We start from the raw sequence: 22,187 nt of genomic DNA, 5'->3' as shown, positions 1-22,187 counted from the left end.
TTCTTGCACTCATAAGGAAACCATCATCAGAAAACGTGGCTAGAGGTTTATGTACTGGGGTTTTGGCACCTCTTCCGACCATATCTCCTCCTTTGAATTTAATTTCATAAATTGCATTAGTGTACTTTTCATCATATAAACTCACCACCAGAATCACATATCTATCTTCCCCCTGATACACTGTCATTGGTGCATGCTCTCCCTCCTCGGTCGAGCTGGACAGAGAAGAGAGACATATAGAACAAGCCAAAGCTACATCATATACTTTAGAAAGCATACATACACAGGAATAAATACTAATAAATAAACTTGTAAAGGACGAATGGAAGTGTAGGAGTAGATCATCATCATTAAATATTAAAGAGTAACTGATGCAAGATAATTTCAATTTCTATAATATATAAAATGATCAGAATTGCAAAAACTAAAAAAATAAAAATTCCGATTCAGAAAATAACATAGTTTGCAATAAAACAGTTCAAATCATCAAGATAGCCGAACAAAAAACAAGTAGAGAGAATTTATCTAGTAGAAGAAGCTGGTTATTGTTTCAAACAAGAATCTTTGAATAATCAACAACGACAGAAGAAAAAAAAAACAATTCGAATCAAGAACATCAACAATTTTACAGAGAAAAAAAATTAAGAACTGACCTTGGGTAAGGATTAACGACCTCGTCCTCATTTGGAATCGCCGTCGTTTTGGGTCGATTGAGGTTAACAATACTGGCGCGCACTAAGCGAACGTCCTCCATCATTGATTCAATAAAATCGACCACTTTGGTTAGTGATTTCTCCATCACTGACAACTTCAAGTCACAGTCCTGAACATCATGACCCGAGGTGAGCTCAGCGCGGAAGGTCGAGGTATATTCCGATCCGACCTAGGGTAAGTATTAATGGCCTCATCCTCATTTGGAATCATCGTCGTTTTGGGTCGACCGGTGTTAGCACTACCGGCGCGTAGTAAGCGGATGTGATGTAAGGTTTAGCACATGTGATTTTCTTTTGGAGTTGCATAAGTATTCAGGACTTCAATAACCATATGATGGTAATTCAACCGTTCACTTGCTTAGGTTCATTAGAAATATGAACCATCATTTTATGCATATGAAAAAGTGTAGGAATGTTACTATTGATAATGTTGACCGGGCTGAAAGGCATTATTTTCCTAAATTTTTAGATACGATACACTTTGAATTATAGATTTAACTATTTTTGTGTGTGATACATCTGTGATGTCCTAAGAATGTTACCGTTTATATTCTATTTTGAAATGAAGATTTGAACAAGCTTTTTGTTCTTTTTTTCCTTTTACTATATCGTCAATGTTGCTCGCTAATTTTTACCCAATTCAAAAACAAGGAGTTGTAACTAAAACAAAACTGAATCTAAAAACAAGGTTTTCAAAATGATTTGAGTACATTAATAAAAAAGCAAGTATCCACTTCACATACTGAATTACTTCATTAAACTTACAAATTTTAGTGGGTAGATGGAGGGTGATCTTCATGAGGTGTTTCATTATGATGCTTTCAATATTTTTGCTGGATGTGATGTAAGGCTTAGGACATGTGATTTTCTTTTGGAGTTACATAAGTATTCAGGACTTCAACAGCCATATGATGGTAATTCAACTGTTCACTTGCTTAGGTTCATTAGAAATGTAAACCATCATTTTATGCATATGAAAAAGTGTAGGAATGTTACTATTGATAATGTTGACCGGGCTAAAAGGCACTATTTTCTTAAATTTTTAGATATGATACACTTTGAATTGTAGATTTAACTATTTTTGTGTGTGATACATTTTTGATGTCGTAAGAATGTTACCATTGATGTTCTATTTTGAAATAAAGATTTGAACAAACTTTTTGTTGTTCTTTTTTTCCTTTTATTGTATCGTTAATGTTGCTCGCTAAGAGGTTTCTTGATCTACAATTTTGTTGGTTTAACTCTTGATTGTTTTTGCGATCACCGTTAAAATCTCGAGAAGTAGTTGTTTGTGCATATTTTGGCATGAGAATACAAGCAGTGGAGGATCCATGATTATTTTAGAGAACGTGCAATATTTAAAAGACTATAAGCTCATAAAAAATTTAGACAATCAAATGCCCTTATAATTAATCAATATTGTTATCTATTCATATTACAATTAAGTACAATTGTTGCCGACTTGAATCAAAATCAATTAATTTAACAAAAATCAATCTTAATTAATGTAGTCAAAATAAGATTACAATTTGATTAAACAAATACAAAGAGAAAGAAAACAAAAGAAAATAAAAACCAGAAGAAAAAAAATAGTATAGTCAGACAATTACGAGGTCGTTCCCACGATGATTGAGAAGTTTATATTAGTTATGTACTTAGATTACCCAATTCAAAAACAAGGAGTTGTAACTTAAAAAAAACTGAATTTAAAAACAAGGTTTTCAAAATTATTTGAGTACATTAATAAAAAAACAAAGATCCACTTCACATAATGAATTACTCATTAAACTTACAAATTTTAGTGGGTAGAGGAAGGGTGATCTTTATGAGGTGTTTTATTATGATGCTTTCAATATTTTTGCTAGATGTGATGTAAGGCTTAGGACATGTGATTTGCTTTTAGAGTTGCATAAGCATTCAGGACTTCAATAATCATGTGATGGTAATTCAACCGTTCACTTGCTTAGGTTCATTAGAAATATGAACCATCATTTTATACACATGAAAAAGTGTAGGAATGTTACTATTGATAATGTTGACATGGCTAAAATGCACTATTTTTCTAAAGTTTTAGATATGTTACACTTTAAATTGTATATTTAACTATTTTTGTGTCTAATACATCTGTGATGTCGTAAGAATATTACCATTGATGTTCAATTTTGAAATGAAGATTTCAACAAGCTTTTTGTTGTTCTTTTTTTCCGTTTACTGTATCGTTAATGTTGCTCACTAAGAGGTTTCATGATCTACAATTTTGTTGGTTTAACTTTTGATTGTTCTTACGATCACCATTAAAATATAGAGAAGTGGTTGTTTATGCATTTTTTGGCATGAGAATACAAGCATTGGAGGATCTATGATTATTGTGGACACACATATAAGCCTTACATATCCAATAATATGACGTCATGTGCATTAAATGAAAAAATATATTTTTAAAATATTAAAAAATGATAAACAAAAACGACACAACTTGTTAGTTTCAAGAATACATTTTGTAATAAAGAGCCTGAAATAAATTAGAATGATTTACAAGAAAAAAGTGGGAGACTTAAATGAGTTATTACATAAAATTAATTTTTTGGCAGAGTTATTACATAAATCGAGGTAAGGCAAGTAAATTGTTATGTTAATCCCAAAAATATAATTACAATTTGATATAACACGCCACAACTGATTTGTTGTATTTTCTCTCTTAATTACTAGACTCTCCGCACGCGCGTAAATAAAAAATAAAAATCTAAGAATTAAAAAAAATTATGGGTAAGTGTTTCACAAAAATAGAATTCATTATTTAATTTTCTTTTTAATTTAAATTTTTTAAATATAAAAAAGTATGAATTTACCATATTATCTTTATTTAATTAATAATTTTAATTATTAATATTTAAATTAATTAAGGACATTTTATTGTATTTTAAATGTTTCATTATTCTCTTTTTTTTGTTTTATATATATAGATTATATATATTTAAAAATAAAAATAAATAAATACCCACATTTCTCTCTCTCCGTCGCCTCTTAATCGATCCAACCAGCAACAACAATCTCTCGATCCCACGCATCTAGCATTCGATTTGCCATCGTTTCTGTAAGAAATTCTTGAGAGATTCAAGCAGTGTGTGCGTATATACACATGTTTATGTGTTTGATTTGATTTGGGGCTTCGGATTTTGTTGAGTGGGTGTGGTGGTGATCTGGTCTGAAATTGGAAGAGAATGGCGGGTGCGTATACGGATCAGCTGGAAGCCTACTTCAAGAGAGCAGATTTGGATGGAGATGGCAGGATCAGCGGAGCTGAAGCCGTCGCTTTCTTTCAGGGTTCCAATTTGCCCAAACAAGTTCTTGCTCAGGTTCCTCTCTCTCTCTCTCTCTTGCTTTTTCTCATATATATAAAGATCAGCCTCTGTCTGTGTGCGCATTTTTGGATTGATAAGATTCAATGTCTATGTCTTCGCCTTTCTATGTCACCAATTACCAATTACCATAAATAGTAAGTAGTCTATGACTTCTGTAATTCGAAAACTAGGAAGAGTACGAGTTGATGGATTTGCTATAGACCAACTTCACATTAACTGGCCTTGTTCTCATGGAAACGAATCTCTAATTTGTTCTAGTCGATACCGGTGAACACTGTACAAAGTTATTTAGTCACATGCTGTCCTGGGCTCTTCATCTCATTATTATGTCAGCTTATGATTAAAATTTAAAAGAGAGTTCAGATTTTTTTATGCTGCTCATGCTTGTGCTTATTGGAGCTGCTGTAATTGTCTATGTTTCATTTATGTCTCTTTTAGTCCAATTTTCTCTTGATTATAGAACCCTTTTGGACTTCTTTAATCTATTTACCCTTTTTATTTTTGGATTTATCTTTTCCTCTGAAATTTAAATTTTGATTTGGCATGGCACTTCTGGCTGATAAATTGTTGTATGTTTATGAGTTGCAGATATGGATGCATGCTGATCAGAACAAAACTGGTTTTCTTGGTCGCCCAGAATTTTATAATGCTCTCAGACTTGTGACTGTGGCACAGAGTAAGAGAGAACTAACGCCGGATATTGTCAAGGCTGCATTATATGGTCCGGCGGCTGCAAAAATTCCTGCTCCACAAATTAATCTTCCGCCCACATCTGCACCTCAATCAAATCCAATGGCTGCCACCTCTGCTCCACAGATGGGTATGGGAACCCCGCCAACATCTCAAAATTTTGGATTTAGAGGACCAGGAGTTCCTAATACAACTATGAACCAGAATTATTTTCCGCCTCAGCAAAATCAGTCCTTGAGACCTCCTCAAGCCATACCGACTGGAATGCCTACTGGTAGCCATTCTCGTCCACCACAGGGTGTTGGTGGTATGGGGGCTCCCAGTGTTCTAAACTCAAATGTCTCAAGTAATTGGCTTAGTGGAAGCACTGGTACACCTCCTGCTGGGCCCAGAGGGCTTAGTCCTTCGGTGCCCTCATCTACACCAAAATCACAACCTCCAGTTTCAACATCTTCTCTGCCGGCAGCTAATGACTCCAAAGCATTAGTTGTTTCTGGAAATGGGTTTGCATCCAATTCAGCTTTTTCAGGTGATTTATTTTCTGCAACCCCTGCTCAACCAAAACAGGAATCTTCTGGATCAACATATTCTGCTAGAAGTACACCCAACTCATCAGCCACTGTGCCAGTTTCCAGTGGGCCCCAATCTTCCAGTAAGCTTAGTGCACTTGATTCACTGAGTGCATTCACGATGCAGCCTTCTGGCACTCAGTTTCAGCGGCCCCAGGGACCCTTGAACCATAGTCAGCAGGTATCAGCTCCAGCTTCTTCCTCTTTTGCATCATCTGGGGTTTCAGTTGGAGCAGGAATCTCTACTTCTGAAAATTCACAGATTCCTTGGCCAAAGATGAAGCCATCTGATGTTCAGAAATATTCAAAAGTGTTTATGGAAGTAGACACTGACAGAGATGGGAGAATCACTGGTGACCAGGCACGGAATCTATTTCTGAGTTGGAGGTTACCAAGAGGTAAAGTTTTTTTCCATCTGAAAGAAAGCATAAATGATACATTGGGTTGGATGACTCATCTTTGATTGAACAATTTGAAAATTGGAATAAATAACCTAGTAAATTCGTTTTAAAATCAAGTCCATCATTCAGTATTTAATAGGGTTATTTTTTGGAGTTTCATGGTTCAGTTTTAGTTCAGATTTTATGTCTACATCACACTTGAACCTCTTGATTATTGACCCTGTGAAGGGGTTGATTTAAAATATATCTTTGGGTGTAAGGGTTGAGGAATTATGGGATATAATTAAATTTTGGGCATCTCTTTGGGCTTCGGTTTCGGGGCAGTTCAAGGACTATCACTACTCTACCATCATGAGAGACATGATGGCAGTCTTAAGATGATTTGTGTTTTTTGTGTTTTTTAATTACAGAATTATTTTCAATCTTAGTAGGTCAGACACTCTTTATTTTTGGTCTTGTTGTTTGGTCGAGGATTTTTCCTCTTGATTATCAATACAATGTTTCTATCAAAAAAAAAAAAAAACTTTGGGTGTTATTAGTGGTAAATTCTGTAGGTCATATGGTGGATTCTAATCAGTAAAGTCTTTGCAAGTAATCAGGATGTTGGTTTACATTTTGATGGTGATTTGGCTGATTCAATTCAGTTTCGCATTCATCTATGATTGGGTATCAATTTACTTTTACTATGATGTAAATGTTTGTTATTGGACGGGTCAAACACTTCTCCTTGATTTACATTTTGGTAGATAGTGGCCAAAACTAATTCTTTTTGGCTCATCAACTTCATTTTTATTTACTTTATTATTATTATAATTTCCCCTTCTCGCTTTTTTTATATTTTAAATTCCCTCCCATCATTCCTTAAGTCCCATAGGTCTGATCGTGTAGATTCTGACCCATTTTCTCATTGAGCAAAAGGTACGAAATAAATCATATTGATGTTTAGATCAAAAGTAATGTGTGAAATCTTTGGTTAAGATGATCGTGTTGATGGAATTATTATGATTTTCCATGAATTTGGCCAATCTTTGTGAAGGCGTTGTTTGGTTCTACAAATGCTCAATAATTTCAATTTTTGCCTTTCTCAGAGGTTTTAAAGCAGGTGTGGGACTTGTCTGATCAAGATAATGACAGCATGCTTTCCTTGAGGGAGTTTTGCTTTTCTCTGTATTTGATGGAACGTTACAGGGAAGGTCGCCCTCTTCCAGGCACACTCCCACATAATGTGATGTTTGATGAAACACTGCTGTCCATGACAGGTCAACCCAAAGTCCCATATGGAAATGCAGCTTGGAGTGCCAACCCTGGTAATGGCTGGAGTTGCTTTTTCTACCTTTACTTCTCCTTGTTAGATATTTGCTGATTAGATACGTGTTCTCCTTGGATTTAGGTTTTGGACAACATCAAGGGATGCAAGGTTCCCAGATGATGGCACCTGCTGCAGGTTTGAGGCCACCGATGCAGTTAAGCACCCCCCAGGCAGATGGTGCATTGCAACCAAATCAGCAGAATTTGAGAGTGCAAGGGATGGAGGGTTTGAGTACAACCCAACTTGATAATGGGAAGCAGGATTCATCTAACTCAAAACCTGAAGAGCCTAAAGATGCAGGGAAAAAGGCAATTTCCTTTGTCATTTTAGTTCTCTCTTATTTATTTATTTTTTCTGCAGTCTCAATTGGGAGGGAATGAGGATAAGATGAGACAATTAAATTAGACTGTTATCCCTCACCCATGTTTGGTATGGTATCACAAATAATGAAATAATCTAGCAATCTCAGATAAGCATTTATTCATAAATAAGTTAGGCACCTAGTTGTCCCGAACATGCCTCCTTCCTTTTCCTCTTCCACGCAATAAACTCATCTTTCAAGCAGATTTTTATGGGAATAAATGGAATAAGCTATTTAGTATGTATTATTACTGAAAGTAAAAGTTCAAATTTGAAATAAAATTTATAATTAGTGTCCTATCTGAACACCAAACTTAGGGAAATATCATACACAGTACAGTCCTATATTGTATGAAACACTGGATAGCAGTTAGATTCCAAAATCCAGTCCATTTTAAATGTCCAGTTCAGTCCAATGTCCCGAACAAGGAGAGACAGAGAAATTACTGTTTGTTTAAAATCATTTTGAACTTTGTAATATTCGTTTACACAAAAGTGAAGCCATGATTTTTTGTTTATGTTCCTGCAATATCATTGATGTTGATATATTTTTGGATTTGAGACTTTGTTGCTTTTGAATTTGTGATTACTCGATTCTTCTTCTACTTCTATCTACTGGTTTTAATGAGGGCGGAACTTTTATATGTTTGGAGAAAATAATGTGCTTTGTCTGGTTTCTTATTATTAAGTTTATATTTTTCTCCAACTTTATGTTTTTACTTTGCTTTTCCAAGGGATAAGAAAGAATTCTTTAATGCATGGTAGGTTGAACAAACTGAGCATGTGATTTTGGATTCAAGAGAGAAGATGGAGTTCTACCGGACAAAAATGCAGGAACTTGTCAGTTTTTCTTCTAGTCATTTCTCAATAACGACTGTTAAATTTCTTTCCGCTGAGTTTGATTGTTTGGATAGAACATGCTGATTGTCTAATAGGATGTGAGAATATAGACCTTGCTCATGCTGCTTGACATTATATTGGGTGTGTAGTGATTCTATTATCTTAGTGTAGGGTGAAGAGTTTTACTAGAGACAAAGGAATAGAATATTTGGCAGTGTTATTCTTCTCTCAAAGGAGGAAATAAATAGGATACAGCAGATCAGATAAAAGGAAAGTAATTAATTCTAAAGTCAACTACTAGAAGTCAGCTAATTACAACTAAATACTAGGCTAAGTACACAAAGTCTTATAAGTATATACAGAAAGAATACACATGTCAACATAGTTTGCTTTTGTTTCTTATCAAGCAGAATCCTTAAAAAAAATGATAAATAGAAAGTGATTTTTGTAATCTTGCTACCTGTGTACGGTTACCTTCCGGCTCAATTGATCCATGATTCAATCATAAAGTGACTTTCTGATTGAAAACCTATAAGTTTTGGGGCATAATGCATTGTGGCATTGCCTTTGGCTCCATGTTTCTTATTGGTAGCTATTGAAAACCTTAAGCTATTTCATGTAAAATTATCTTGTACAGTGTTAGAAGTTTTGTAAGCAGTGGAATTATGGTCATAGTGCACTGCCTCTCTTAAGTTTTCTTTTGTCATTGCTACAGGTTCTGTATAAAAGCAGATGTGATAACAGGTTAAATGAGATCACAGAAAGGGCAATTGCAGACAAGCGTGAGGTATTTTCTTATAAATATGGAATTGTACCACTAATGAGCATGGTTTCCTGTTAATTTATGTTAACGAGTGGTATTACAGTCTGAGTCTCTGGCTAAGAAATATGAGGAGAAGTATAAACAAGTGGCAGAAATAGCATCTAAGTTAACCATTGAAGAGGCCACGTTTCGCGAAGTTCAGGTATTTATATTCTTTGTTTCAGGATGGCCTGAATGTTTTATTGGGTATTAACTAGTAAGTAATGACTATACTTGCCATGTGCTGATCTCAACCATGTTTTTTGTTGCGTGCATAGATATGTACTGCTCTTTCTTCTGCTGTTTCTCCCATTTTTTCTTCTCTATCCATACGTCAGTAATCATACTCAATTCTTCCCAATAGCTGCTGTATTTGTGATGTTTTGTTTAATGAGTATATTTAGTACTTTGGGGTGTACCCTTGTTGAATGACCTCAGATTTCATGATTTATATTTGATCTGATTCATTCTCAGGAGAGGAAGATGGAATTGCATCAAGCAATTGTTAAAATGGAGCAAGGAGGTAGTGCAGATGGTATTCTTCAGGTACTCTTTCCCATTAGCTATGATGAGTTATACTGTGACTATCTGCAAATTTGTCTATCACTGATGCATTATGTCTGCTCTAGGTCCGTGCTGATCGGATACAATATGATCTTGAGGAGCTAGTAAAGGCTCTTTCTGAACGCTGCAAGAAACATGGATTAAACATGAAGTCAAGTGCAATAATTGAGCTCCCAATTGGTACCTACAGACTCATTCTTTTTCCTTTGTTCTGGGATGTTTTCACTTAAGCACTGATCCATATTGAAGGAGAATACAAATAATCTAGTACATCATACACATAGTAGCTAATAAAGGTTCTTACTGAACTTTGCAAGAAACATGGATTAGACATGAAGTAAAGTGCAATATTAATCTTCCAACTCATTCATGAACCCGCTTAAGTCAACTGAGTTTAAGACTTGAGCTTACCTGCTTATTTATCCACAACACAAATATCCATGTAGGTTATCTACATATAAGAACCTTAATGCCCTCAGAAGTAGTGAATGTGCGATGTGGCCCTGTGGATGGGCAAGTTTGAAGGAAGAAAATTCCAAGTTGCTTTACAATTTTACACCTTTTTGTATATTGTTCAATGTGTTACTCATTATGCTTGAAGTTAACCTTTTGAAGTCTGTATAAAGACTCTTTATTATGAGCTCTCAACAATTTGCTTAGTATTTTGTGGTCTGACATGTTGCATGCGATGATTCTTAAGGCTGGCAACCTGGAATTCAAGATGGAGCAGCTGTTTGGGATGAAGATTGGGATAAGTTTGAAGATGAAGGTTTGCCAATAGTGACAGATTTTCTTGCTTTTATACCTTATGCTTTTCTATTGTTATTTTTTTTTCTCTTTTTTTTTTTTTTTATCAAGGTAGCTCTCTAGTGATTATTCTCTAGCAACAGAGATGTTATATAAATACTTAGTCATTCTTATATATGGACATGCCAAAACTTTTTCAGGATTTGCCAATAATCTCACTATTGATGCCTCAGCAAAAGCACAATCTGTATCTGTTCAGAGAGACAAGGCTTCCCCAGATCGTAGTTCTACTCCTGATTCATCATTTGCTGATGGCAAGTCAAGGAATGGTGAACATGCCCTTGAAAGTGAATCTGCTTTCACCCATGGTGAAGATGAATATGCAAGAAGCCCTAATGGCAGTCCGGCTGGAAGGACTGCTCCAGAAAGCCCGTCTCAAGAGTTCTCAGACGTCCATTATGGTAAAAGTTTTGAAGCAGACGCAGAAACACATGGGTACGTGGTTAATACAATTCTTAACTTATTCCCTCTCTCTCTCTCTCTCTCTCTCTCTCTCTCTCTCTCTCTCTCCAAACTTCCACTTTCATCTCCCTATCTACATGCTATCACTGATTTGATATATTTCTGGTGACAGAAGTTTTGATGAGTCAACCTGGGGCGCCTTTGACAATAATGATGATACCGACTCCGTGTGGGGTTTTAACACCAAGGTGAGCCCGGACATCCTGAAGCACCATTCTAGCTCCTGATTAATGATTACACCAAATGTATTGATATTTCCCATGTTTGATGTCAACCTGCAGGGGTCAGATTCTGAGAAGCATAGGGATTTCTTTGGATCAGATGACTTTGGTCTTCACCCAGTAAGAACTGGATCCCCCCATGCAGAAACCACCTTTCAGAAAAAGAGCCTGTTTTTTGAAGACTCTGTTCCTAGCACTCCGCTCTCCAAATTTGGCAACTCTCCAAGATACAGCGAGGCTGGGGATCACTACTTTGACAATTTCTCGAGGTTTGATTCCTTCAGCAGCAGCAGGCATGACGGTGGGTTTTCTTCGCAACCGGAGAGGTTCACGAGGTTTGATTCCATGAATAGCACTAGAGATTTCGGCCACACAAGGTTTGATTCCATAAGCAGCAGCAAGGACTTTGGCCAAGGGCGTGAGCAGCTCACAAGGTTTGACTCCATAAACAGCACAAAAGATTTCGGCCAGAGTGCATTTTCTTTTGACGAAACAGATCCATTTGGCTCGTCTGGCCCATTCAAGGTCTCATCTGAGAGTCAAACATCAAAGAAAGGATCTGATAATTGGAGTGCTTTCTAATGGGCAATCCAATCTGTTATATTGTACCTTCACAAGAAGCCCCAATTTGTTAACATGTTTTCCCCATTTTGTTTGAGGGTTGTTCATTGTTGTAGCCAAATTTTTGTGTGATGTATAGCTTAGAACAATCGCTGGACACCTTTATTGTTGTTTGTTTGGTTGTATTGTATTATTTGACGAAAATTCATTATTTGTTCAAGCCGGTGTACCATTTGCCAATACCGTCTGTCTCAGAACTTCATACTCTAGGACAACACTTTGCTCATCGACTATTTATCAACCAGAGAGGCTATGATGAGGGGATATGATATAATGAGGGCGACTTTAATACTCATATGATGAATGAAAATATTTATGTTCAATAATATATCTTTACATTATTGGATGGCTAGATCGAACTCCTCAATGTACCCACTTAATATACCACTTAGTGTCCGTTTAGCATTGCTTATTTTGGGTGATAAGTGATTTTTTTAAAAATCTGGAAAGTCCAACTCGTTTAGTAAATTGTGAGAAAAAATCACTTATTGTTAAAAATTGTTGTGAAAGAAAGCTATAGGGAAAACAATTAATGAGGTGCTTTCATTTTCTGATTATGCGGGAATTAGTTTCGAAGATGCACTGGGTTTGATAATTATGCGAGAATTATTTTCTGATTATTCAGGAATCAGTACCAACAACATTTTTAACAAAATGTTTATCAAACGTCAAACAACTGTCTTTCACAGCAAATCTAACAGCTATTATTTACATAGCACCGAATACCAAACTGGTATGAAGGTTCGCATCTATGGTCCGTATATGATATTCTCACCATAGAATGACTACTCCCTCATCATAGAAGCAGGCCTAGGCCAATGTCCAAAATAAGCAAAATGGACTTCTGAATTGGGGGCCCAACGACGCCATAGCTAACCTAACCCAACCTAACTGGATACTTGGGTAGGACCAAACCAACGGCTAACCCCTCTCCCTCTGCCCCTCCTAGTTTGGATTTGAGTCACTGTTTGAGTCTCTCTGTGGTGTGGTATGCGATGGAGGCAATGGTGAAGAAATACCAGCAGAGGTTCAGGAAGGTCAGGGACGAGATGGACCGCTGGTCCTCGCTTCAGTCGCGCTTGATTTCACAGTTCAGGAACGCCTCCTCCATCATCCAGAGGTTGCAGGTCTCGCTCTACTTATCCAATTGCTACTGCAGATGCCACCAAACTCTATTTATTTTTATTTTTATTACCAAAAATATATATATATATATATAAATTTGTTAATTTAGAATTTCGGGTTGTTGGGTTGTGATTAGGTTCTCCTAGATTCCAAGAAGTATGTTCGTTTGAAGGACGTTGTTGGTATTCAAGAGGCAGTACTGGCGAAGCAGATGGAGTCGTTGCGGAAAATCTTGTTTTCCATGAACAAAACCATGTAGGTTCCTTTGTTCCTCTTCTTTTCTTTTCTTTAATTGTAATTTTTATTTTAATGATAAATTATGGGGCATGTAAGATGACTTATGTCAGTTGGCCTAATCACGTGTTATGATTATCGTATTAGAACGAGATAATGGGGTTTATGTTTATCATTTAATGCCGTGTCTTCTTCACTGAGTAAGAATCAATCGATAACTCTGCTTTTATTCATGTTGTAATTCATGCGTTTATTGTATTTAACTTCAATTATTCTTACAGGGCAACCACGGTGCTCATCTGCATTTAAGTATTCGCAGTAGTCATTTTTAAATAGGATTTAAAATTTCATGAAACTGTCTTAAGCCTGCCATTTTGCAATATATATTTCTTTTAAAGGAAGGGAGAAGAAAATTTTGAATTTATGTTATTAATTTCAGGGAAGAGTTTCATGGAATTGTATTGTCTCTTGGGAAGATTCATCGTGATGGTAGGCAGATGGTGAAAGGTGGTGGTTCTAATCAGCTGACTGTAAAACAACTGCAGCAACGAGTTGGTGTAAAACCCCGTCTTGCAGATTGCTTAGATGGGCTTATGCTTCTTCAGGACATGCATTGCTCTGAGTATGTAATTTTCGATGTCGTAAATGATAAATGTGTTCCTTGTTAGCTTTAAGATGTCAAATGAGGTGTTGCCAGATTTCATTCCTATAGTTCCTGTCACTTCTGGTGTTGGTATATCAGAAAGTTAATCTAAATTGCTGCAGATATATCTGGCCCTCTCCTTCCCACGCACACACACACAAACTAGTATAATTGAACTTGTTTTCTGGTTATATATTATGGGTCAAGATCACTTTAACCTAGTTCGTGCATAATTTTCTTTTTTCATTCCCTCCTTTGTCAGGTACCTTTTGAAATCATCATTGGTTTCAGCACTCTCAGCACTTACCTTTAAACCCAGGTGTGTGATGTACATGTCTTCTAACTAGAACTGCTAGTTTTACCTTTCTGATTTGTTTAGGAACTTGATCCGTTCGAATTTGAGGGGAGTCTACGGTAGTCTGAAGATGTTCTTTATAATAGATTATTCTTATTCTTCTTTACCATGTCAATGTCGAGGGAGGATGAACTGTCAATACCAACACCCATCTAGGTTGTCCAATCCATTTTTATTTTTATTTTATTTTATTTCTTTCTGGGCCTGGGATTGGTGGACGGAGGGGATTAGTAGACTGGAGCTTTATTTAGACTCCGTCCGCTATAAATTTTACATATTTTGGAACTTAGCTGTAATCTGCAGATGCATAACCCATCTTTTACCATGGTTGTATTTAAAGAAGTTTCTTTTCTTTCTTTCTTTTTTAAGATTTATTTAAGTTCTATGGTTTTACCATGGTGTCATAACAATGGTATGCTTATCCTGAATAATCAATTTTTCAGTGCGAGTGATTTGGGAGCGCTCCAGCAGCTCTTGGTTGATCAGCCTAACATCCCGAATGAGGAGGGTAAGAAAAATTGTATAACATGTGGAAGATTATAACAATATTTTCACATAAATATGCTAAGTTGAGCCATTTGTAATATTTTCTTGAGCATAAAGATTTTGTGTTATGGCTGTTTTTTGAAGAGTTAGTTGATATGGAATCAAAATTGAAACCTTCATCCTACTTAGTTTGATATTTGGTGCTGATTTATCTAGGTGACACCTTTAATATGTATATGAAAAATTGTGTTAGCCAGTCACCTAACTTTTATGGTCAACGTGATTATAATATCCACACTTCTGGTTATCTCATTCTGTTTTCTCTTTGATAATTACTTAATTTTTGTAGTTGTCTTCTCGGTAATTGTTTATTTTATGTAGTTGGCATCTATTTTAACATTTACTGATGATATTGAAGTACTAAACTCATCCCCTGACTGGTAAAATTTTTGTTTGCAGTTCAATTCATCTTTGATATCATATTTGCAGAAGAAATTTGTTGATGTTTTCTGTTACATTGGCTGCAAACTTCGTAGCTCTGGAAATGGGAAGCAGTTTGAAACCTCTTGGTGTTCTGTATGGGCGATGAGTGATGACAGTTGGATGCTTGAACTCTGGTGTTGAGACTTCAAAAGGTGCCGGCAACGTTTTATATTTGGAAGTGCACAAGAGGGAGAATTCAAAGAAAATTCGAACTTACCTGTATATTCATGGAAGTGATGCAGCAGAAGGTTGGAATATTGAAGTTAATTATTATTGTTGTTTGTGCCTGAAGAAGGGATGTGTGTGAACTTCTGGATCCTTTCAATCTATGTTATTGAGGTAAATGTTTCTGTGCCCAATTGATATAGTAGTAGGAGACATAATGAGAATATCAATTTTGTAGACATTTCTAATGATTCTATTAAAATATTCGGCACCTCATGCTAGAGCCATATGTGCAGCAGCATGGATGGCTGGGGATCAACTACCCTCCCCAACTTTTTAGGCCCCTGGCCCTAGCTGCTTGTTATTGCAGACCATGAGCGGTAAGTGCCGTCTCAGAATTACTCCAGCAGGTTTAACCTGAAGAGTCTTTTTGCCAAGAGGTTTTTTTTTTTTTTGGGTCATATTGCCAAGAGGTTTAACTTATAGTTTTGAGAAGGATATTAGTTAGGTGTGGGATGATATTTTGGCATTCCTTCCTTCCCAGGCAAACTAAACTCGGTTTGGGGTTGAGTAGAAGTGCATCATGGTTACTTCCATCTACGGGTCAGGAATTGCAATTTGCGACGACCTAGCTTGTCGTTTTGCCGTCCAGTTACAGATTTTAATTTTGAAGTCTACTTTCCATTTTCAGCAAGTACCTTCCTTAATTTCATGAAATCCATAATTTCCTCAACGTAGCTAGCTAGCTTGTCATTAGATCCCATGCATAAAGTTGCTCACTTAAGTTCAAGTAATTGTATAATCATGCAGTGTGAAGCCGAGGCAAAGTGAAAATGTGCTCAAATTGATGGCCTGTCTTCATTCTTCACCTCTTTGCTTATTGGGTTGCCTGATGGCATCGATGCGAGAAAAACTTCCATGGGACGGGAGGGTATAGTTCTGCAACACTCGTTTTTATTTCTCTTATGGACAGATGTCTACCAAGGACCGATGAGACTGTCAGTTATGGGTTGTATTCACTTATCACTTGAAACAAGTTTTGAAATTTGATATCCAAATCACCTGACCGCCACACCACTTGAAAGCTTGTCATTCAGTGAGAAGTTTCCATAATCCCACCGGACCATTGACCTGTGGTCCTGCCGTCCAAAGCACGAGAAAATTATTTTTTATTTTTTATTTTTTGAAGTCGAAAGAAATTACAATGCGGATACATGTCAGATTTCTAAACCGCAAAAATCATTACAAATCACTGAAAAAGGAAAATTACATAACCAGATGGAAGGTTGGAATTGATCATGATTCAATTAAGATTTTAAAGTAGTTAGAATTCTATGGATTTCAATTGACTTTTATAAACTCCACACATACTTTGATTGAATTTCATATGAATTTTGATGAAATTTGTTGAAATCTTGTCATAGTGGTGGGACATCATGTTTGATGTTAGTGATAGTAGTATAGACGGTGGTGGTAGGGTAGTAGGCGCAGTAGCAGTGGTGGAGGTGACAACAAGGGTGATGGTGGGTGGGGGTGGGGGTGTTGATAGCCATGACAAGATGGTGGTAATGGAGGTGGTGAAATAATATCTTAAGAATAGAAAAAATTGTAATGGCATAAAATTAGTCTAAAATCAATCGAAATTCATAACCTTTTGCATTTTCTTTAAAATCAATGTGTTTCTTAATACACTAAAATTTTTATGGAGTATTTTAAAGTCATTTACATCCAAATTTAAATGGAATTAAAAGAATTTGGATTGAATAAATCCAGAATTTTAAAATCTCAATTCTTAAAGAACCCTATTTTTAAACTTCTTTAAAATCTTTTAAAATTTTAATTGAATACACCCTACACTTGTGAAAGCATTTGTTACCAAATTTACTTGTCGATAGACATGGCAAACAACAAATAAATCACAAAGAACGCAAAACAACAAATAAATCATAAAGAAAGGAAGAGGTCTTTTTATAAATAAATATTTAAAAACCCCGAAATTTTTGTTTGAAAAAAAAAAAACAAAGATACAAAACGTCGCCGTCTGCATGTTCACTTTTTAGTTTTTACCGGTGGTTGAATAGTAGTTGGTACGCGGGTGTAGTCGTAGAACCGCCAGCCTGGTTTAGAAAGCTTTTAGTGGGGTCGGCGGCGGGTGAAACACACACTTACGCGCTCTCTCTAGAAATTGTTTAGAGAGAGAGAGTCTGGGAGACAGAGATGACTATTCTCATTCAGTCAACCTTCTCTCTCTTCATTTCTTCTATACAAAATATCAAAAATGAATTGTCTCATAATATATATATTTTTTTTTGTTCTTATTGATGCTGTTTGTTTCTCTCTTGCCTTTGCCCTTCAGCTCAACCCACGAGCCCTTTTTGGGGGTTTTGGCTTTTCTCTCTCCTTTCTCAAATCTTCAAACTTCATACTTCAAACAACATCATCATCACCAATCACAAGTTACAACTTACAAGAGGAAGAAAAAAAAATTAAAGAAAAGAAATCCCCAATTCTATTTCCTCTTAGAAAAGTCGAATTTCTTGTTTGTGTTTTTTCCATGGAAGAAGTTGAACTTTGTGTTTGCTCATGCTTTTCCCAATCCTTATGCAACCCCTCAAGTTTTCTGAGCAAATTTTGACCTGAATTGGGGATTCTCTCAAATCAAAGCATATTTGACTATAAGTCCATAACTCAGAAACACAGGCCAAGGTATGCTTCTGTTCATATATCCTATAATAATATCCTGTCTTTCTTTAATTGATGATTTTCTTGCATTTATTTCCTTGTGGTTTTCTGGGTTGCTCCTGATCAAAACTTAATTAGACATGGTCTTCATTAGCAACTATATAAGCGTTTGTTAATTCTATCTGAATTACCTGGAAGGTATACACCTAGGCATCAGATTATTCAAATCGAATCAAATCAAAACCTGCTTTGACCAATAATAAATCTGTATCCACCCTATGACATAGCTTAATTTGCAGTTTCTTAGACCACATTCTAACTGGGTAAGTACTTGTTGCGCTTTATCTTTCTTATTGTGTATTGTTACTTTGGTCTCTACCACTTTAGTTGAACTGGGTAATCAAATTCCAATATTGTGCCAGTGCGTGTATTCCATAAAAACTGCATCAAGCCATTGTCGTTTCATCGACATCTTCCCTACCAACTTTAACCCAAACACATACAGTTGTGATTCTACATAATAGTTTTAATGATCTGCCTGATATAGGAGATTTGGAATGTTTGATTCTGGCTTTGAAATTCTGGTGTCTCATTGACCTGTTCTTTTATAATTTTTTCTAGAACATTCATACAATACAAAAGCTGCTGTATACTTTTTACATTGGAATGGAGTTTGAAGAATGTTCAGTTCACTTCCCAAACACTTTCCACCAGTTCCTTTAGATTCTCGTTTAATTTCAGAATTAGTTTAGTTTAACCACTTGTTTTATGATTGTTAGTATGTTACTTAACCTTATGCTATATTACTTTGGTGCAGTAGGAGATTTAGGTCAGATGGCTGAAAGTTGGCATGGAAATTATGACACTGGTAGCCAGTCAGATGACAGCTATAAATTTGAGAGATTGCACATTGAACCTATTTATGATGCATTTTTTTGCCCTTTAACAAAGCAAGTTATGCGTGATCCTGTTACCTTAGAAAATGGGCAAACATTTGAGCGTGAAGCAATTGAAAAGTGGTTCAGAGAATGCAGGGAGAGTGGAAGAAAGTTGGTCTGCCCGCTGACACTAAAAGAATTAAAAACCGCTGATCTAAAGCCTAGCATAGCTTTGAGGAACACCATTGAAGAGTGGAATGCTAGGAATGAAGCTGCTCAGCTTGATATGGCTCGTAAGTCATTGAATCCGAGCAGCTCAGAAAGTGAAGTTCTTTTGGCCTTGAAGTATGTCCAGCAAATCTGCCAGAAAAGCAGATCAAATAAGCATGTTGCACGCAATGCAGGGCTGATACCCATGATAGTTGACATGTTGAAGAGTGGCAGCCGTAAAGTAAGGTGTAAAGCTTTGGAAACCCTTAAAACCGTGGTGGAGGAAGATTCAGATAATAAGGTAATGCTAGATTTTTCTTATTCTCTGTTTATTTTCTATGAAATTACGAGCATCTAGGACCTTGTATTAAGTTCTCTTTGGTTGTAGGAAATATTGGCTGATGGGGATACTGTACGCAGTATAGTGAAGTTCTTGTCTCACGAGCAATCCAAAGAGAGGGAGGAAGCTGTCTCTTTGCTGTATGAGCTGTCCAAATCTGAAGCCTTATGTGAGAAGATTGGTTCAATTAATGGAGCGATTCTTATGTTGGTTGGAATGACAACCAGCAAATCAGATAACATTTTGACTGTTGAGAATGCTGAAAAAACTTTAGAGAATCTGGAGAAGTTTGAGAACAATGTGAGACAGATGGCTGAAAATGGTAGACTGCAGCCTCTTCTGACACAAATTCGTGAAGGTACTTGCACTTTTATCTTTAGACTTTGCTCAGCATGTTGCTAAAAGTAACGTAGCCAAACAGCCAATGCTCCTTGGTTAATTTCTTTCACATTTAGACGTGGGCCACGTGGCTGCAAATGTGGAAAATAACCATTCTTATTGTCTTTGTTTGAGAAGGAAAAAAAATCGTGTTGAATTATATTCTGCTGTGGTGTTTGATCTAAGTCAATTCATCGTATTTATGTGCAAATTTCCATTTGTTGTTTACTATAATACTTAATGTAGTTGTCTAGTCTTTGCTTACTTCTTGGTCTAAACTCTAGTACACATTAATGCATCTCTCCCCCCTTGGATTATTGTAGTTCATGGGGTTTGTCTATTGAGCAGATAATTCAGATATTCCTAATGGGCTTTTTGCATAAGTTTGTGCTATACTTCTCTTTTCTTGTTTTGGTAATTTAAACCAAGATACTCATTTTTAAATTTCTCAAATGAAACACAATATGTTTCTGGTTAATGTGTTGAGCATCAACTCTTATTTTCCTTGATGATATGATTGCAGGCCCTCCAGAAACCAAACTGTCCATGTCTAATTTCCTTGGTGAGCTAGTTTTGGACAATGATATAAAGGTCTTAGTGGCTAAAAGTGTGGGTTCATCTTTGATCAATATCTTGAGGAGTGGTAATATGCAGTCAAGAGAAGCTGCTTTGAAAGCTCTCAACCAAATTTCATCTTGTGAGGCGAGTGCCAAGGTGCTGATAGAGGCAGGAATACTTCCGTCTCTGGTCAAAGATCTCTTTGCTGTTGGGACTAATCAGCTTCCTATGCGACTGAAAGAGGTTGCTGCAACAATTCTTGCTAATGTCGTTAACTCAGACTATGATTTTGATTCCATCCTGGTTGGACCTGATCACCAGACACTAGTCTCAGAAGACATAGTCCATAACCTACTACATCTCATTAGCAACACTGGCCCAGCAATTGAGAGCAAGCTTCTCCAAGTTCTTGTTGGACTCACTCTCTCTCATTCTACTGTTATTAGTGTTGTTGCCGCCATTAAGAGCTCCGGTGCCATTATTAGTTTGGTGCAGTTTATTGAGGCTCCACAAAAGGAATTGCGTGTGGCTTCCATTAAACTTCTCCAGAACCTCTCCCCACATGTTGGTCAGGAACTAGCTGATGCCCTACGAGGCACAGTGGGCCAACTTGGCAGCCTAATTAAAGTCATATCAGAAAATATTTCAATCACTGACGAACAAGCAGCAGCCATCGGCCTCTTAGCTGAACTTCCGGAGAGGGATCTAGGCCTCGCCCGGCAGATGCTAGATGATGGTGCCTTTAAGCTGGTGTATTCCAGAGTAGTTAAGATCCGGCAAGGGGTGAGTAAGGGCGGTCGCTTTGTGACACCATTTCTAGAAGGACTTGTACGGGTTCTAGCAAGGGTTACACTTGTGTTAGCTGATGAGCAAGATGCAATTGCACTGTGTCGTGAGCTTAATCTTGCTGAACTCTTCATTGAACTTCTACAAACCAATGGACTGGACAATGTACAGATGAGTTCTGCCACAGCATTGGAGAACTTATCACAAGAATCCAAAAATTTGACAAGATTGCCAGAGTTGCCTACACCCGGTTTTTGTGCCTCAATCTTTCCGTGTTTTAGCCAACAACCTGCCATAAATGGATTGTGTCGGCTCCACCGCGGGACATGTTCACTTAAAGAAAGTTTTTGTCTCTTGGAGGGACAGGCAGTGGACAAATTGGTGGCTCTTCTTGACCACACAAATGAGAAGGTGGTTGAAGCAGCACTTGCAGCACTCTCTACTTTGTTGGATGATGGGGTTGATATCGAACAAGGTGTTATGCTGTTGTGTGAGGCAGAGGGGGTGAAACCTATTCTTGACGTGCTATTAGAGAAACGGACAGAGAACCTGAGGAGGAGGGCAGTCTGGGTAGTTGAGAGACTATTGCGGAGTGATGAGATAGCGTATGAAGTTTCTGGAGATCCAAATGTCAGTACTGCACTTGTAGATGCCTTCCAGCATGCTGACTATCGAACCCGACAGATTGCTGAACGAGCCCTGAAGCATGTTGACAGGTTACCAAACTTCTCTGGTGTCTTTCCAAACGTAGGATAGGCATCTTCCACTGGTTGTATTGTTATGGTTTGCAAAGCTGCAAATGGAGGGTATATATTGTTTACTGATTTTTCATTTGTTTTGAAAGCTGTTCATTGTTTCTAAGGATGATTTGTCCATCAACTTTCTGTTCTGCTCATGAACTGCTTTTTGTGTGGCATTTGTTTTTGTGTAGCATTTGGGTATTAAATTCTAAATTTGTTTTATGCTTTCTAAGATAATTTTTTTAGTAAACTTAATAATCTTGGTTTACCATCTGTTTCAGAGGCTGGTATCTCTTTTGACCTTTAAAATGAAGTTCTGATCTCCCCCATGTCATAAAAACATGCTTTGATTGATGCCTGAGATTTAAAACTCGTTTTGATTATATGAGCACTACATAGCGAT

General features: G+C 36.7%; 3 protein-coding genes across 9 annotated transcripts; all 3 read left to right on the top strand.

The window, feature by feature from the left end:
• LOC18777609 (actin cytoskeleton-regulatory complex protein pan1) lies at positions 3,683-11,903 on the top strand. Its single transcript, XM_007211033.2, has 13 exons — positions 3,683-4,069; positions 4,664-5,732; positions 6,824-7,042; positions 7,126-7,352; positions 8,170-8,244; positions 8,960-9,031; positions 9,111-9,209; positions 9,521-9,592; positions 9,676-9,790; positions 10,311-10,379; positions 10,558-10,852; positions 10,992-11,067; positions 11,161-11,903. Exons 1-13 carry the CDS (start codon positions 3,935-3,937, stop codon positions 11,680-11,682), a joined length of 3,045 nt encoding a protein of 1,014 aa, XP_007211095.1. The 5' UTR covers positions 3,683-3,934; the 3' UTR covers positions 11,683-11,903.
• Positions 12,631-16,267, top strand: LOC18777183 (uncharacterized protein At5g43822). 7 transcript variants are annotated; one of them, XR_002271714.1, is made up of 8 exons: positions 12,631-12,848; positions 12,983-13,101; positions 13,520-13,702; positions 13,986-14,051; positions 14,522-14,586; positions 15,024-15,386; positions 15,509-15,592; positions 16,023-16,267. XR_002271714.1 is itself a non-coding variant. In XM_020564040.1 (6 exons), exons 1-6 carry the CDS (start codon positions 12,717-12,719, stop codon positions 15,065-15,067), a joined length of 609 nt encoding a protein of 202 aa, XP_020419629.1. In that variant the 5' UTR covers positions 12,631-12,716; the 3' UTR covers positions 15,068-15,498. The 7 variants fall into 7 exon arrangements, 2 of the variants coding, with proteins under 2 accessions (XP_020419629.1, XP_007210800.1); XR_002271713.1 differs by lacking the exon at positions 16,023-16,267 and adding an exon at positions 15,757-15,884; XR_002271715.1 differs by lacking the exon at positions 15,509-15,592.
• Positions 17,461-22,052, top strand: LOC18778081 (U-box domain-containing protein 43). Its single transcript, XM_020564038.1, has 4 exons — positions 17,461-17,918; positions 18,712-19,283; positions 19,371-19,680; positions 20,224-22,052. The coding sequence occupies exons 2-4, from the start codon at positions 18,729-18,731 to the stop codon at positions 21,798-21,800; spliced, it is 2,442 nt and encodes an 813-aa protein (XP_020419627.1). The 5' UTR covers positions 17,461-17,918; positions 18,712-18,728; the 3' UTR covers positions 21,801-22,052.

Source organism: Prunus persica, chromosome G5 (genome assembly GCF_000346465.2).
Source record: "Prunus persica cultivar Lovell chromosome G5, Prunus_persica_NCBIv2, whole genome shotgun sequence".
NCBI classification, from domain to species: domain Eukaryota; kingdom Viridiplantae; phylum Streptophyta; class Magnoliopsida; order Rosales; family Rosaceae; genus Prunus; species Prunus persica.
Note: the sequence above shows the minus strand (reverse complement) of the source record. Positions and strands in the feature narration are given on the sequence as shown.